Here is a 13999-nt window from a genome sequence, read left to right on the forward strand (position 1 = left end):
TCTGTGACAGGTGACGTTGATTGCGCTTCACGGGAATGTAATTGGAACGCAGAAAGAAACTGAACTGCAAAATGCTGTATATGACAGATGTCTCTGCGAGTTAAAGTAAGTGAACGTATATATAGAAATTTGGTTACGTGTGGATTTATGATGTAAATAACTTAAATTTATTGCGGTCACTACCATGTTAATTAGAGGTATTCTCAATTCATGTTTTCTTATATTGACAATAGTTAAGTTTTGACCAGTTATAAACCCTTAGGTTAGTAGAAAAGCACTTTAAAGATAAATAGCTAAAAACCTACATGAAAACATCAAGTTAGATGAGTGTACAAAGAAAAAAAAAAGAAAAAATAAACCTGTGTTGGCTGGCTAAATACATCGTTAGTGTGAAACACAAAAATGTATGTTTATAATGGCTGAGCCATATGTTTGTTACGAAGCATAGGACATTGATGACTTTCGATATATTTCTACATTATTGTCATTAAAAATGGCCTCGTCGTGTAATTAGGTATTGTATCGATATGTCTAGGTTCATCTTTCTTACTGAGTAACATTTTATATGTTCGTTAGTTTGATTTTTGTTTTTGTCTATATTGCTGTTCACTCTCCCTTGTTTATTAAATTAGTGGACTATAGAAACTTCAAAAATGCCATTTTTATTTAGAACTTTAGTGGTATCCCAATTAAAGAGAAGGGGTCGGTTTGGTGGCAGGTTGTATAGCTGGAACCAGACTATTTATTTTATAGTTGATCTAATAGTGAAACATTAATTCTATTTTCAAGTTCAGTCCCAACGGGTGTCTAGCTTTTAATCTGTTTATCCAGAAAGCTTCCCTTCCTAGTATTTTGTGTTTTAAATTACCTCCATGTTTAGGTGTATATATTTTTTCTATGGCATAGCATTTGAGAGTATTGATGGACCTATTGTGATAATTTATAAAATGCTTGGCTACATTGGAAGTGTTACTGATGTTTGGGTTTCTAATATAACCTAAGTGTTCTAATACTCTGGTTTTAAACTTACAGCTTGTGCAGCCTGTATATTTCAGGTTGCATTCAATGCACTCTATAATATAAATTACCGCCTCACTATTACAGTTGATGTAATCCTTTATTGGAAAATTATCTGCATCTTTGAAGTCTGAAAAAACTTTTCTTGAGATAACATGGGAGCAAATTTTGCACGGGTATGAACTGCATCTAAAAAAATCTTTTTGTTCCAACCAGGTTGTTTTATGCTCATCTGAGCGAAGCATGGAGGGGGACAGAAAACTGCCCACAGGGATGGGGCCTTTCGGGCCACTACTCTACACCCGTCCTTGAGGATACTCTCCAACAAATTGTCTTCCATCAGGATTGGTAAGTACTTGACAATAATTTATTTTATTTGTGTGAATTGATTACTGTGTTGTAATATTAAGGTTGGTTTATTTGTATTGAGTGTTATGGGACGTTTGGTTTCAATTAATAGATCATCCCTGCTTTTTTTTGAGGTGATGGAGTCCGCTCTTTTGAGGGTCCATTTGGGATAACCTCTTTTATATAATCTTTCTGAGATTAATTGTTGCTCTATTTTGTAGCTGGTCTGAGAGCTACAATTGTGTTTAGCTGTGTACATCTCACATACAGGGATAGATGTAATGGTCTGTTTCGGATGGTTACTTTTTGCATGCAGAATTGTATTATCTGAGATCGGTTTACGATAGGTTTTGGTATATATTAATTTTCCTTCAATTCCTTTGAGCTCTAAATCTAGAAAGATTGTATCATTTATGTTGTAAGTGTGGGTAAATTTGAGATAATGTGTATTGGAATTGAGATAATCAATAAACTGAGCTATATCTGAAACATTACCTTTCCATATAAACAGATCTATATAATGACCGTACCAGTGTATACTATTGCCTGATAGAGTTTTGTCTGAAAAAATATATGTTTCCTCCCACCAAGCCATTACCAAGTTGGCCAAAGAGGGTGAAAATGTTGCCCCGTAGAAACACCCCATAGCTGTAGATAGAATTTATTGTCAAATTGAAAATAATTATGCCGCATTAAAAACATTAAGACATCTAAAATGTATGTTTGAAGTTCCTGACTCTAGGGGCTATGTGCTGACAAATGATGGTTAAGTGTGCTATAGGCTATATTGTGTGGTATACTAGTATACAGGGAAATTATGTCACAGTTCAGCCATGTATAATGCTTAGACTATTTTTCATTCTGGAGAGATCGTAATACATCCCGTGTATCTTTCAGGAAACCAGGGGTGTTCGCTGCTAAGGGCTTTAAGAGGGTATCAAGCCATTCTGACGTTTTTTCTAGAAGGGACCCTATCCCTGACACAATTGGTCTCATAGGTGGAGGGTTGATTCCTTTGTGTGTCTTTGGGAGGGCATGCATGATGGGTATTATTGGACGTTCTACGCCAATATAAATCAACTGTTTTTTGGTGAGTAGACCATTTGGTAATCCATCCTTTATTAACAACCTTATTTTAATTTGGAAGACCTTTGTGGGATTACAGTCCAAACATTTATAGGTGGCTTTGTCCGAGAGTAACTTGTTAACTTCGGTCTTGTACATATCTTTCTCCATTAAGGTAATGCTCCCTCCTTTGTCGGACATCTTGATGATTAGATCCTTGTTGTCTTTTAAGGACTTTACTGCTGAATTTAGTCTGGTAGAGAGATTCCAAGGATTTTTCTGCTGTTTTATCATGTCAGATAGATGTTGTAGATCTCTCTCTATTGCCATCTGAAAACGGTCCATGGACTCGGTTCTTGACGCAGAAGGGTAAAACTTCGGATTAGTGGTTGTGAAGCCAGTGGAGATGTTGACGGATTGTTTTGGAGTTTCTGTGTTCAAATATTCCAGATGTAATAAAGTTCTTTGTTCTTCAAAGGAAAAAGCTCTGAGATTATGAACATCTGTGTATGGGTATTCCTCTTTGTAATCGTGTGTATTACTGTCAGTATCCGGACAATTGGCAAAATGCCTTTTAACTGTCAGAGTTCTTATAATTAATTTACATCCAGTAGAGTATTGAAGGGGTCAAAATTAAAGGTGGGGGCAAAGTTAAAGAGGCTCTGTCACCAGATTTTGCAACCCCTATCTGCTATTGCAGCAGATAGGCGCTGCAATGTAGATTACAGTAACGTTTTTATTTTTTAAAAAACGAGCATTTTTGGCCAAGTTATGACCATTTTTGTAGTTATGCAAATGAGGCTTGCAAAAGTCCAAGTGGGTGTGTTTAAAAGTAAAAGTCCAAGTGGGCGTGTATTATGTGCGTACATCAGGTCGTTTTTAATACTTTTACTAGCTGGGCGTTCTGACGAGAAGTATCATCCACTTCTCTTCAGAACGCACAGCTTCTGCCAGATCATGCTGTGACGTCACTCACAGGTCCTGCATCGTGTCAGACGAGCGAGGACACATCGGCACCAGAGGCTACAGTTGATTCTGCATCGGCGTTAGCAGGTAAGTCGATGTAGCTACTTACCTGCAAACGCTGATGCTGCTGCAGAATCAACTGTAGCCTCTGGTGCCGATGTGTCCTCGCTCGTCTGACACGATGCAGGACCTGTGAGTGACGTCACAGCGTGATCTGGCAGAAGCTGGGCGTTCTGAAGAGAAGTGGATGATACTTCTCATCAGAACGCCCAGCTAGTAAAAGTATTAAAAACACCCCGATGTACGCACATAATACACGCCCACTTGGACTTTTACTTTTAAACACACCCACTTGGACTTTTGCAAGCCTCATTTGCATAACTACAAAAATGGTCATAACTTGGCCAAAAATGCTCGTTTTTTACAAATAAAAACGTTACTGTAATCTACATTGCAGCGCCTATCTGCTGCAATAGCAGATAGGGGTTGCAAAATCTGGGGACAGAGCCTCTTTAAGACCAAAAGATAAAACTTCTTCTTGAGCTGGATTGGGTGGACAGATGAGAGGTTGATGATGTTAAACTGAGGTGTTAGTTCTTCCAATTTTAGAGACGGCGACCCTGTTCCTGTTCCATACTATTTATGTTTTCTGCCGGTTCTCCGACCCCATTTTTTGACGTGTTGTATTTGATGTTGTCAGAACCATATTTATATATTTGTCTTGTCCTTGGACCATCACTATCAGAGGCATCCATGCCCCCATCTATGGAATCTGGTTCAGTTGAGCTAAAACGAACTCGGGTAGAGTTGTTGCCTTGTTTCCTTGTATAGTTGCGTTTTTTTAAAATAGTTTTGAATTTATTTGGGGTTCTATCTCTTTTGTTCCAGTTGTAGATTTCATTATTTGCGTAGTCTCTTGAATCACGATGGAATTTGTATTTTTTTACTTCAGCAATAGATTTATTTAGTTTGTCTATATACTGGGAAGTACGAAGTTTTAGTAGCGCAAAATTAGGTGAGCTAGAGGCAGCATTGATCTGCGTCTCTATTTTTGTGATATCTGTTTCCAGATCAAGCAATTTTTGTTCTTCCTGTTTTGTTATGAGTTCCATAAGTTTTAAGGAACAATTGGTCAGAGTTTGATTCCATTCAGTATAGAAATCATCAAAATACTTGAATGAAGGGATTTTTCTAATGCGTAATCCCCTAGGAATCATTTGCTTGGAAATGTAATTATTCAAAGTTCTCAAATCCCACCAGACTTTTGCTTCATGTGCTTTAAGTTTTTCCAGTTGATGGAACAAGTCTTGGAGAACATGAGTGCCTTCTCCCAGGCTGTCCATATCACCAAAAACTTTGGCAGCCATTTCTGCTTGGGTATACTGTGCCTCATATTTCATAGTGGTAGCGTATTATCCCAGTTGTGGGATCGATGTTAGCACCAAAGCGGAATCTTGTATTTTTAAAAACAAAGGTTCAAAGCCGATCATTTATCTTAGGCAAAAAGTTTTACAAATGTCATAAGTATAAATATATACATCCACCTTTATGCACTGAAACCGCCAGACAGCTTATGTGTCTGTTTTTTTGGTCGCCCTGTTGTAAGGGCAAGAGGGTGGGCACGTGACGAAAAAGCCGTTTTTCAAAACAGAAAATATATATGGGAGGTATCCTCCAGCGAACCTTCAGCAGAATCATGCAGCTAGCTGTGCCCGGATCCTCGTGTTGGCACACGATCTATGGAACGAACAGGAATACAAGGAAGGATCCAGCGCCAAAAAATTTAAGAGTAGACTTTTAAAAAGGAAACTGGATTCCAATTTTATTTGAGAAAGTATTTCAAAATTAGAACAAATGTCAGAGTGCAAATGTGGGTAGGAAGTTATGCACGCTGCCTACACGTTTCAGACGACCACAGCGTCCTTAATCTTGGCTTGTGTGAAGATTATGACAAAAGGCTGGGGTTTATATCCGGTCTGTGACAGGTGAAGTTGATTGCGCTTCATCGGAATGTATTTGGAACGCAGAAAGAAACTGAACAGCAAAATGCCGTATATGACAGATGTCTCTGCCAGTTAAAGTAAGTGAAGGTATATATAGAGATTTGGTTACTTGTGGATTTATGGTGTAAATAACTTAAATTTATTGCGGTCAGTACCATGTTAATCAGAAGTATTCTCAATTCATGTTTTCTTATATTGACAATAGTTAAGTCTTGACCAGACATAAACCCTTAGGTTAGTAGAAAAGCACTTTAAAGATAAATGGCAAAAAAACCTACATGAAAACATCATGTTAGATGTGTGTACAAAGAAAAAAATAATAATAAACCAGAGTTGGCTGGCTAAATGCATCGTTAGTGTGAAACATAAAATTTTTTGTTTATACTGGCTGAGGCATATGTTTGTTATGGAGAATAGGACATTGATGACTTTAAATATATTTCTACATTATTGTCATCAAAAATGGCCTGGACGTGTAATTGTGTATTGTATCGATATGTCTAGGTTCGTCTTTATTACTGAGTAAGATTTTAAATGTTCGTTTGATTTTTGTTTTTGTCTATATTGCTGTTCACTCTCTTTTGTTTATTAAATTAGTGGACTATAGAAACTTCAAAAATGCACATTTTATTTATAACTTTAGTGGTATCCCAATTAAAGAGAAGGGGTCAGTTTGGTGGCAGATTGTATAGCTGGAACCAGACTATTTATTTTATAGTTGATCTAATAGTGAAACATTAATTCTTTTTTCAAGTTCAGTCCCAACGGGTGTCTAGTTTTTAATCTGTATATCCAGATGTATTTAGCTAGCCAACACTGGTTTCTTTTTTATTTTTATTTTTTTTGTACACTCATCTAACATGTGAACACCCCTGGTTTCCTGAAAGATACACGGGATGTATTACGATCACTCCAGAATGAAAAATGGTCTAAGAATTATACATGGCTGAACTGTGACGACATTTCCCTATACACTAGTAAACCACACGATATAGCCTATAGAGCACTTAATCATCATTTGTCAGCACATAGCCCCTACAGTCAGGAACTTCAAACATACATTTTAGACGTCTTAATGTTTTTAATGCAGCATAATTATTTTCAATTTGACAATAAATTCTATCTACAGCTATGGGGTGTTTCTATGGGTGCCCAAATTTTCACCCTCTTTGGCCAACTTGGTAATGGCTTGGTGGGAGGAAACATATTTTTTCAGACAAAAATCTATCAGGCAATAATATACACTGGTACGGTCGTTATATAGATGACCTTCTGTTTGTATGGAAAGGTAATGGTTCAGATATAGCTCAGTTTATTGATTATCTCAATTCCAATACACATAATCTCAAATTTACCCACACTTACAACATAAATGATACAATCTTTCTAGATTTAGAACTCAAAGGCATTGAAGAAGTAATATATACCAAAACCTAACGTAAACCGATCTCAGGTAATACAATTCTGCATGCAAAAAGTAACCATCCGAAACAGACCATTACATCTATCCCTGTATGTGAGATGTATAGAGCTAAACGCAATTGTAGCTCTCAGACCAGCTACAAAATAGAGCAACAATTAATCTCAGAAAGATTATATAAAAGAGGTTATCCCAAATGGACCCTCAAAAGAGCCGATTCCATCACCTCAAAAAAAAGCAGGGATGATCTATTAATTGAAACCAAACATCCCACAGCACTCAATACAAATAAACCAACTTTAATATTATAACACAATAATCAATTCACACAAATAAAAGACATTATTGTCAAGTACTTACCAATCCTGATGGAAGACAATTTTTTGTAGAGTATCCTCAAGGACAGGTGTAGAGTAGTGGCCCAAGAGGCCCCATCCCTGGTCAGTTTTCTGTCCCCCTCCATGCTTCGCATAAAACAACCTGTTGGAACAAAGAGGTTTTTTTTAGATGCGGTGCATACTCGTGCTAAATTTGCTCCCATGTTATCCCCCAAAAAGTTTTTTTCAGACTCCAAAGATACAGATAATTTTCCAATAAAGAATTACATCAACTTTAATAGTGAGGCGGTAATTTATATTATAGAGTACATTGAATGCAACCTGAAATATACAGGCTGCACAAGCTGTAAATTTAAAACCAGAGTATTAGAACACTTAGGTTATATTAGAAACCCAAACATCAGTAACACTTCGAATGTAGCCAAGCATTTCATAAATTATCACAATAGGTCCATCAATACTCTCAAATGCTATGCCATAGAAAAAGTATATACACCTAAACATGGAGGTAATTTAAAACACAAAATACTAGGAAGGGAAGCTTTCTGGATATACAGATTAAAAACTAGACACCCGTTGGGACTGAACTTGAAAAAAGAATTAATGTTTCACTATTAGAGCAACTATAAAATAAATAGTCTGGTTCCAGCTATACAACCTGCCACCAAACCGACCCCTTCTCTTTAATTGGGATACCACTAAAGTTACAAATAAAAATGGCATTTTTGAAGTTTCTATAGTTCACTAATTTAATAAACAAGGGAGAGTGAACAGCAATATAGACAAAAACAAAAATCAAACTAACGAACATATAAAATCTTACTCAGTAATAAAGACGAACCTAGACAAATCGATACAATACACAATTACACGACCAGGCCATTTTTAATGACAATAATGTAGAAATATATCAAAAGTCATCAATGTCCTATGCTCCGTAACAAACATATGCCTCAGCCATTATAAACATACATTTTTATGTTTCACACTAACGATGTATTTAGCCAGCCAACACTGGTTTCTTTTTTCTTTTTTTTTCTTTGTACACTCATCCAACATTATGTTTTCATGTAGGTTTTTAGCCATTTATCTTTAAAGTGCTTTTCTATTAACATAAGGGTTTATGTTTGGTCAAAACTTAACTATTGTCAATATAAGAAAATATGAATTGAGAATACCTCTGATTAACATGGTACTGACCGCAATAAATTTAAATTATTTACACCATAAATCCACACGTAACCAAATTGCTATATATACGTTTACTTACTTTAACTCGCAGAGACATCTGTCATATACGGCATTTTGCAGTTCAGTTTCTTTCTGCGTTCCAAATACATTCCCGTGAAGCGCAATCAACTTCACCTGTCACAAACCGGATATAAACCCCAGCCTTTTGTTATCATCTTCACACAAGCCATGATTTAAGGACACTGTGGTCGTCTGAAACGCGTAGGCAGCGTGCATACCTTCCTATCCACCTTTGCACTCGGACATTTGTTCTCATTTTTAAATACTTTCCCAAATACAATTGGAACCGAGTTTCCTTTTTAAAAGTCTACTCTTTAATTTTTTGGCGCTGGATCCTTCCTTGTATTCCTGTACTATCAATGTTTGTCTATAGAGATTGCATAGCTGTGTGCTTGTTTTTATGCACCTGTTAAAATGGATATGACTGAAACATCAACACCATAGTTTTGGTCATATAGTGTATAAGAGTTTAGTGACCGCATTAATAGTATTACAGGGGGTTGAAACATAACTAACAGAAAATGTGTGTGGTTTTCACATTAAAGACATTTATAGTATATCCCAGAAGTGGAACCCACACCTATCTTGAGAACGGGGCCCCCTAAACCCCGTTCTAACTCTCTGTGTTGTGGCTGGTTTGTGTAATTTCCTGCCATGAATTACAGAAGCAGTGTAGCTTGCTAAGCTACGCTGTTTCCATAAGTCCCATAGAACTGAATGTTAGTTACAGAAACAGCGTAGCTCGCATGCTACGCAGCTTCTATAGCTACCATTCACTACTATGGATATTACGAAAACAGCGTAGCTCAGCGAGCAACGCTGTTTCCTTAATTCATGGTCGGAAATCACACGCCTCAGCCACAACACAAAGCGGTAGAACGGGGTTTAGGGGACCAGGTTCTAGAGATAGGTGCGGGTCCCAGAGGTCTGATATTTATGGCATATCATGTGGATATGTAAAGCCATTTTGACAAGCCATTTTGTTGTTTCTTATGTCAATTATTTAAAGCTTAGCTAAACTTTCGCAAAAAAAAAATTTTTTAACTGCTATTATGTCCCTCTATGTGAATACATTACTCCTAGCATTTTTTTTCACTTCAAAGTACTTTTTTTGCAGCTTTTTGTCTTGTGAAACCATCCACATCCATTTTCCTGTTTCTGGCAGTTGCTAGGGGCGTGTCTTACTGTGTGTGATGTTACGATTTGTTTGTATCTTTCATGGGCAGTGAACTCTGAGGTATAACTACAATACTGTGAGCGTGCACTGAGCTATGCACAGCACAATACATTATATATAGAGATGTGAACTCTGAGGTGATAACTACAATACTGTGAGCGTGCACTGAGCTCTGCACAGCACAACACATTATATCTAGAGATGTGAACTCTGATGTGATAACTACAATACTGTGAGCGTGCACTGATCTATGCACAGCAGAACACATTATATATAAAGATGTAAATATCTCTGCACACTCCAGAAGAAAGGAATCAGAGTTTTTCTTTTTCACTTTCCCTGGCAAGTGCAGGGAATATAAGACAGAACGGCAGGTTGATTGGGAAGGGGGGGAGGAGCAGTCCTAGTCTTATCTGATGCTAATTAGCAGCTCAGATTACAGTGTCCTGAGACTCTTTGCTGGAGGGAAGGGGGAGAATCTACCGTCCGGTCTATGGTATGTGTAAGAGGTGCTTCAGTAGCAGAAGCGCCGGTCTTCCCCCCCTCCCTGTCCCCTCTTCCCCCTGTCCACAGTACTGTAGCCGGCAGTAGCAGAGCGCAGGGAGGGGAATGACAGCTCTGCTACTGTCCGGACTATCGTGTGTGTGAGAGGCGCCTCTGCTACTGAAGCACCTCTCACACATACCATACACCGGACAGTCATTCTCCTCCCTGACGGTTATAGAACAGTGGACAGGGGGAAGAGGGGACAGGGAGGGGGCGCCAGACCTGCGCTTCTGCTACTGAAGCGCCTCACACACACACTATAGTCCGTACAGTAGCAGAGCTCATCACAGTCTCTTCCATGCGATCTGCTGATGCAGGTAGTGTATAGAGGCAGAGAGACCTTCCTGACGTCACTATGGGGGCGTGCACATCTGACATCAGGATGGGGCCACCACCCACCAGTACTCATAGGCAGCAGAATCCGTACACTGATACATTCAAACGGCGTACGAATTTCTGCTAGCAACAGGAGAAATGCAAGAAATAAAATGTGGTAGAAAAGTGTCAGAGTGGCCATTTAAAACGCATATAACACAAAATGGAGCCCAAATTCATTAATAAAGTATAGTACAAAATATATTTATATTACACATGCTGCTAGAAAATAAAAAGTTGATCGAACGTTTAGTTACGCTTTAATGCATCCAAATAAGTTGGAAAAATCTCACATTACTTGAACTTACGTAAATGTCAAATTTATGACACTCTTATCTTGGAAATAAGAGAATTATTATAGCTGGAATAATCGTAAAATCCTGATAAGTTATTAAACTTAGGCTAAAATTATGCTCAATATTACAGCAAACAAAATATAAAATAATCTCTTACCTCTTGGCATGACTCAATGAATTCATTCAATGTTACAAGTCCATCTTTATTTTTGTCCATTTTCTAAAAGAAAAGGAAAAATATTTAAAACATTTTCTTTAGTATACCTCCAGGGCTCTATTTGCCGCTAGGCGCTGAAGGTCCAGTGCCTAGGGCGGTGGCTTGCATGGGGTGGCGGAAGGGATCAGAAAAAGTTTATCTTTATTTTTTTATCACCTGCCTTCAATGGATTTCCGGCAGGGAGAGTGCGCCAGAGAAATCACTTGCAGGTAGCTGAGAAATGCTCATGTCCTTTGCTCCACAAACTAGAAATATGGCTGCATGCTGTCCTAGGTGGCACCGGGCTGCATGGCAGCACTTTCAATTGTATCTGCATCCTCACTACGCATATACAAACCTTTAATTGTATCTGCATCTTCAGGAGCCACCGACTGCACATGCCAGAAGATGTCTGAAGAATGAGGTGATCCCTTTGTTATTCCAACAGCACTAGGCGATTACTATGTTTATTACATTATTTCTATGTAGGGAGGTACATCACTACTGGACATCACTAGTGTGTAAGAGGGCACTAACGGTCCATCAATACTCTGGGGCACTAAGGGGGCATCATTTTAATGTGGCGGCAACAAGCTGGCATCCTTTCTGTGTGGGGGCTGCTAAGTGGGTAATATTACTGTGAGGGGGCACTAAGGGGGCATCATTACTTTGAGGCACTAAGTGGGCATCATGTCTATGTTGGGGCATAATGGGGCAATTATTACTGTGAGGGAACACTAAAGGGCATCCTTACTATGTGGGAGCATAAAAGGGGCACCCATACAGTGTGAGGGGTTCTAAGGGGGCATTATTACTGTGAGGGGGAACTAGAGGGGCATCACCACTATGTGAGGGCACTATTGCTGTGTGCCACACAAAAAATGGATACTATGAAAGTGTGGGCAGTGCAAAGGGGCACTATTATTGTGTGGTGACATTATTACTGTGTACTGCACAAAGGAGGGTACAATAAATGTACGTAGCACTGTCTGTTTGCCACTTTATTTTTGTGGGCATTTCACTGTATTTACAGCATGATTACTCTCTGCAGAGACAAGTCGTGGCCAGAAGAGGTTGCCCTGGTGGTCTGGCTTGGATGGAGAGAAAAGGGAAAGTGAATGAGTCCAATCAGAGTACATGTCACCTGTGAGTCACTGGATATAATTTTACTGTATTTATTGAACTTTATTTACAGCATGATTATACTCTGTAGAGCGCCAGTGTAGTACTGGCATTTGACCACTGTACGTTATTATGGGTTGTAATGGTCTTTGTGGTAGATTTATGTGGTCATGATTAGAGATGAGCGAACTTATGAAAAGTTCGATTTGGCTAGTTATCCGAATTTCACGGAAAAGTTCGATTCGGACCGAACTAGTTCTGACCGAACCTGTAATTTCCGTGCGCCGAGCATGGTACTGTCCAGGGTGCTAAAAGAGTTAATGGGATGCACTAACTCTTTCAGCAACCTTGACAGTACCATGCTCGGCGCGCGGAAAATACAATTTTAATGTAATAAAAAAATAATAAATACGTTCATACTTACATTCCTCCTGTCCGGCCTCCAGCGATGACGTTTCATCCATGTCGCCGCTGCAGCCAATCACAGGCTGTAGTGGTGATCACGCCAGACGTCAGAAGGCCGGCCTCCAGGGATGACGCTTCATCCCACGTGACCGCCTCTGCAGCCAATCACAGGCTGCAGCGGCCTCTGCAGCCAATCACAGGCTGCAGCGTCCTCTGCAGCCAATCACACGCTCCTCTCCTGAAATACTCTGTGCTGCCTTAAACTCTGTGGACAGGTCAGGATCCTGTTTATTTTAAATGCTGCTGGGGAACCCGCTCGATCCACTATATAAGGCTGCGCTACAGTGCAGCATTTAAAAGAAACAGGATCCTGACCTGTCCACAGAGTTTAAGGCAGCACAGAGTATTTCAGGAGATGAGCGTGCAGATTCAGTGCTGCTGTGAACTCTGCTCTTACCATTACGTAGCTCTCAGTCTGTTACCTCTCCTCCACTCCTGTCCTCAATAACACCTTCACATGATTGACAAGTCACCACGTAATGATAAGAGCAGAGTTCACAGCAGCAAAGAGTATTTCAGGAGATGAGCGTGCGGATCTTGTGCGGGGTGGTGACTTGCCAATCATGTTAAGGTGTTATTGAGGACAGGAGTGGAGGAGAGGTAACAGACTGAGCTACGTAATGGTAAGAGCAGAGTTCACAGCAGCACGGAGTATTTCAGGAGAGGAGCGTGCAGATTCAGTGCTGCTGTGAACTCTGCTCTTACCATTACCTAGCTCTCAGTCTGTTACCTCTCCTCCACTCCTGTCCTCAATAACACCTTCACATGATTGGCAAGTCACCACCCCCGCACAAGATCCGCACGCTCATCTCCTGTGCTGCTGTGAACTCTGCTCTTACCATTACGTGGTGACTTGCCAATCATGTGAAGGTGTTATTGAGGACAGGAGTGGAGGAGAGGTAACAGACTGAGAGCTACGTAATGGTAAGAGCAGAGTTCACAGGAGCACTGAATCTGCACGCTCCTCTCCTGAAATACTCTGTGCTGCTGTGAACTCTGCTCTTACCATTACGTAGCTCAGTCTGTTACCTCTCCTCCACTCCTGTCCTCAATAACAGCTTCACATGATTGGCAAGTCACCACCCGGCACAAGATCCGCACGCTCATCTCCTGAAATACTCTGTGCTGCCCTAAACTCTGTGGACAGGTCAGGATCCTGTTTCTTTTAAATGCTGCACTGTAGCGCAGCCTTATATAGTGGATCGAGCGGGTTCCCCAGCAGCATTTAAAAGAAACAGGATCCTGACCTGTCCAGAGTTTAAGCCTGCACAGAGTATTTCAGGAGATGAGCACGGCCGGCCACGGCCGGTCACGGGCAGCCGGTCGTTTTTCCGAGCCGTGCTCCCATTATAAAGTATAGGAGCACGGCCCGTATAATAAAAAAATAGAACATGTTCTATATTTTTAACGGCAC

At 39.8% G+C, this 13999-nt stretch overlaps 1 protein-coding gene across 11 annotated transcripts in view; it reads right to left on the minus strand.

The window, feature by feature from the left end:
• KCNIP1 (potassium voltage-gated channel interacting protein 1) overlaps positions 1 to 13999 on the minus strand; it is a 1275893-nt gene that overhangs the window by 306468 nt on the left and 955426 nt on the right. For 8 of the 11 annotated variants that reach the window (XM_075856391.1, XM_075856385.1, XM_075856390.1 and 5 more), the window contains one exon: positions 10960 to 11022. In XM_075856391.1, the coding sequence (XP_075712506.1) occupies positions 10960 to 11022 (63 nt within the window). Of the gene's footprint in view, positions 1 to 7179; positions 7300 to 8427; positions 8523 to 10959; positions 11023 to 13999 lie in introns of all 11 variants that reach the window. The other 3 variants (XM_075856388.1, XM_075856387.1, XM_075856384.1) reach the window with 1 other exon arrangement.

Source organism: Rhinoderma darwinii, chromosome 3, assembly GCF_050947455.1.
Source record: "Rhinoderma darwinii isolate aRhiDar2 chromosome 3, aRhiDar2.hap1, whole genome shotgun sequence".
Lineage (NCBI taxonomy): Eukaryota > Metazoa > Chordata > Amphibia > Anura > Rhinodermatidae > Rhinoderma > Rhinoderma darwinii.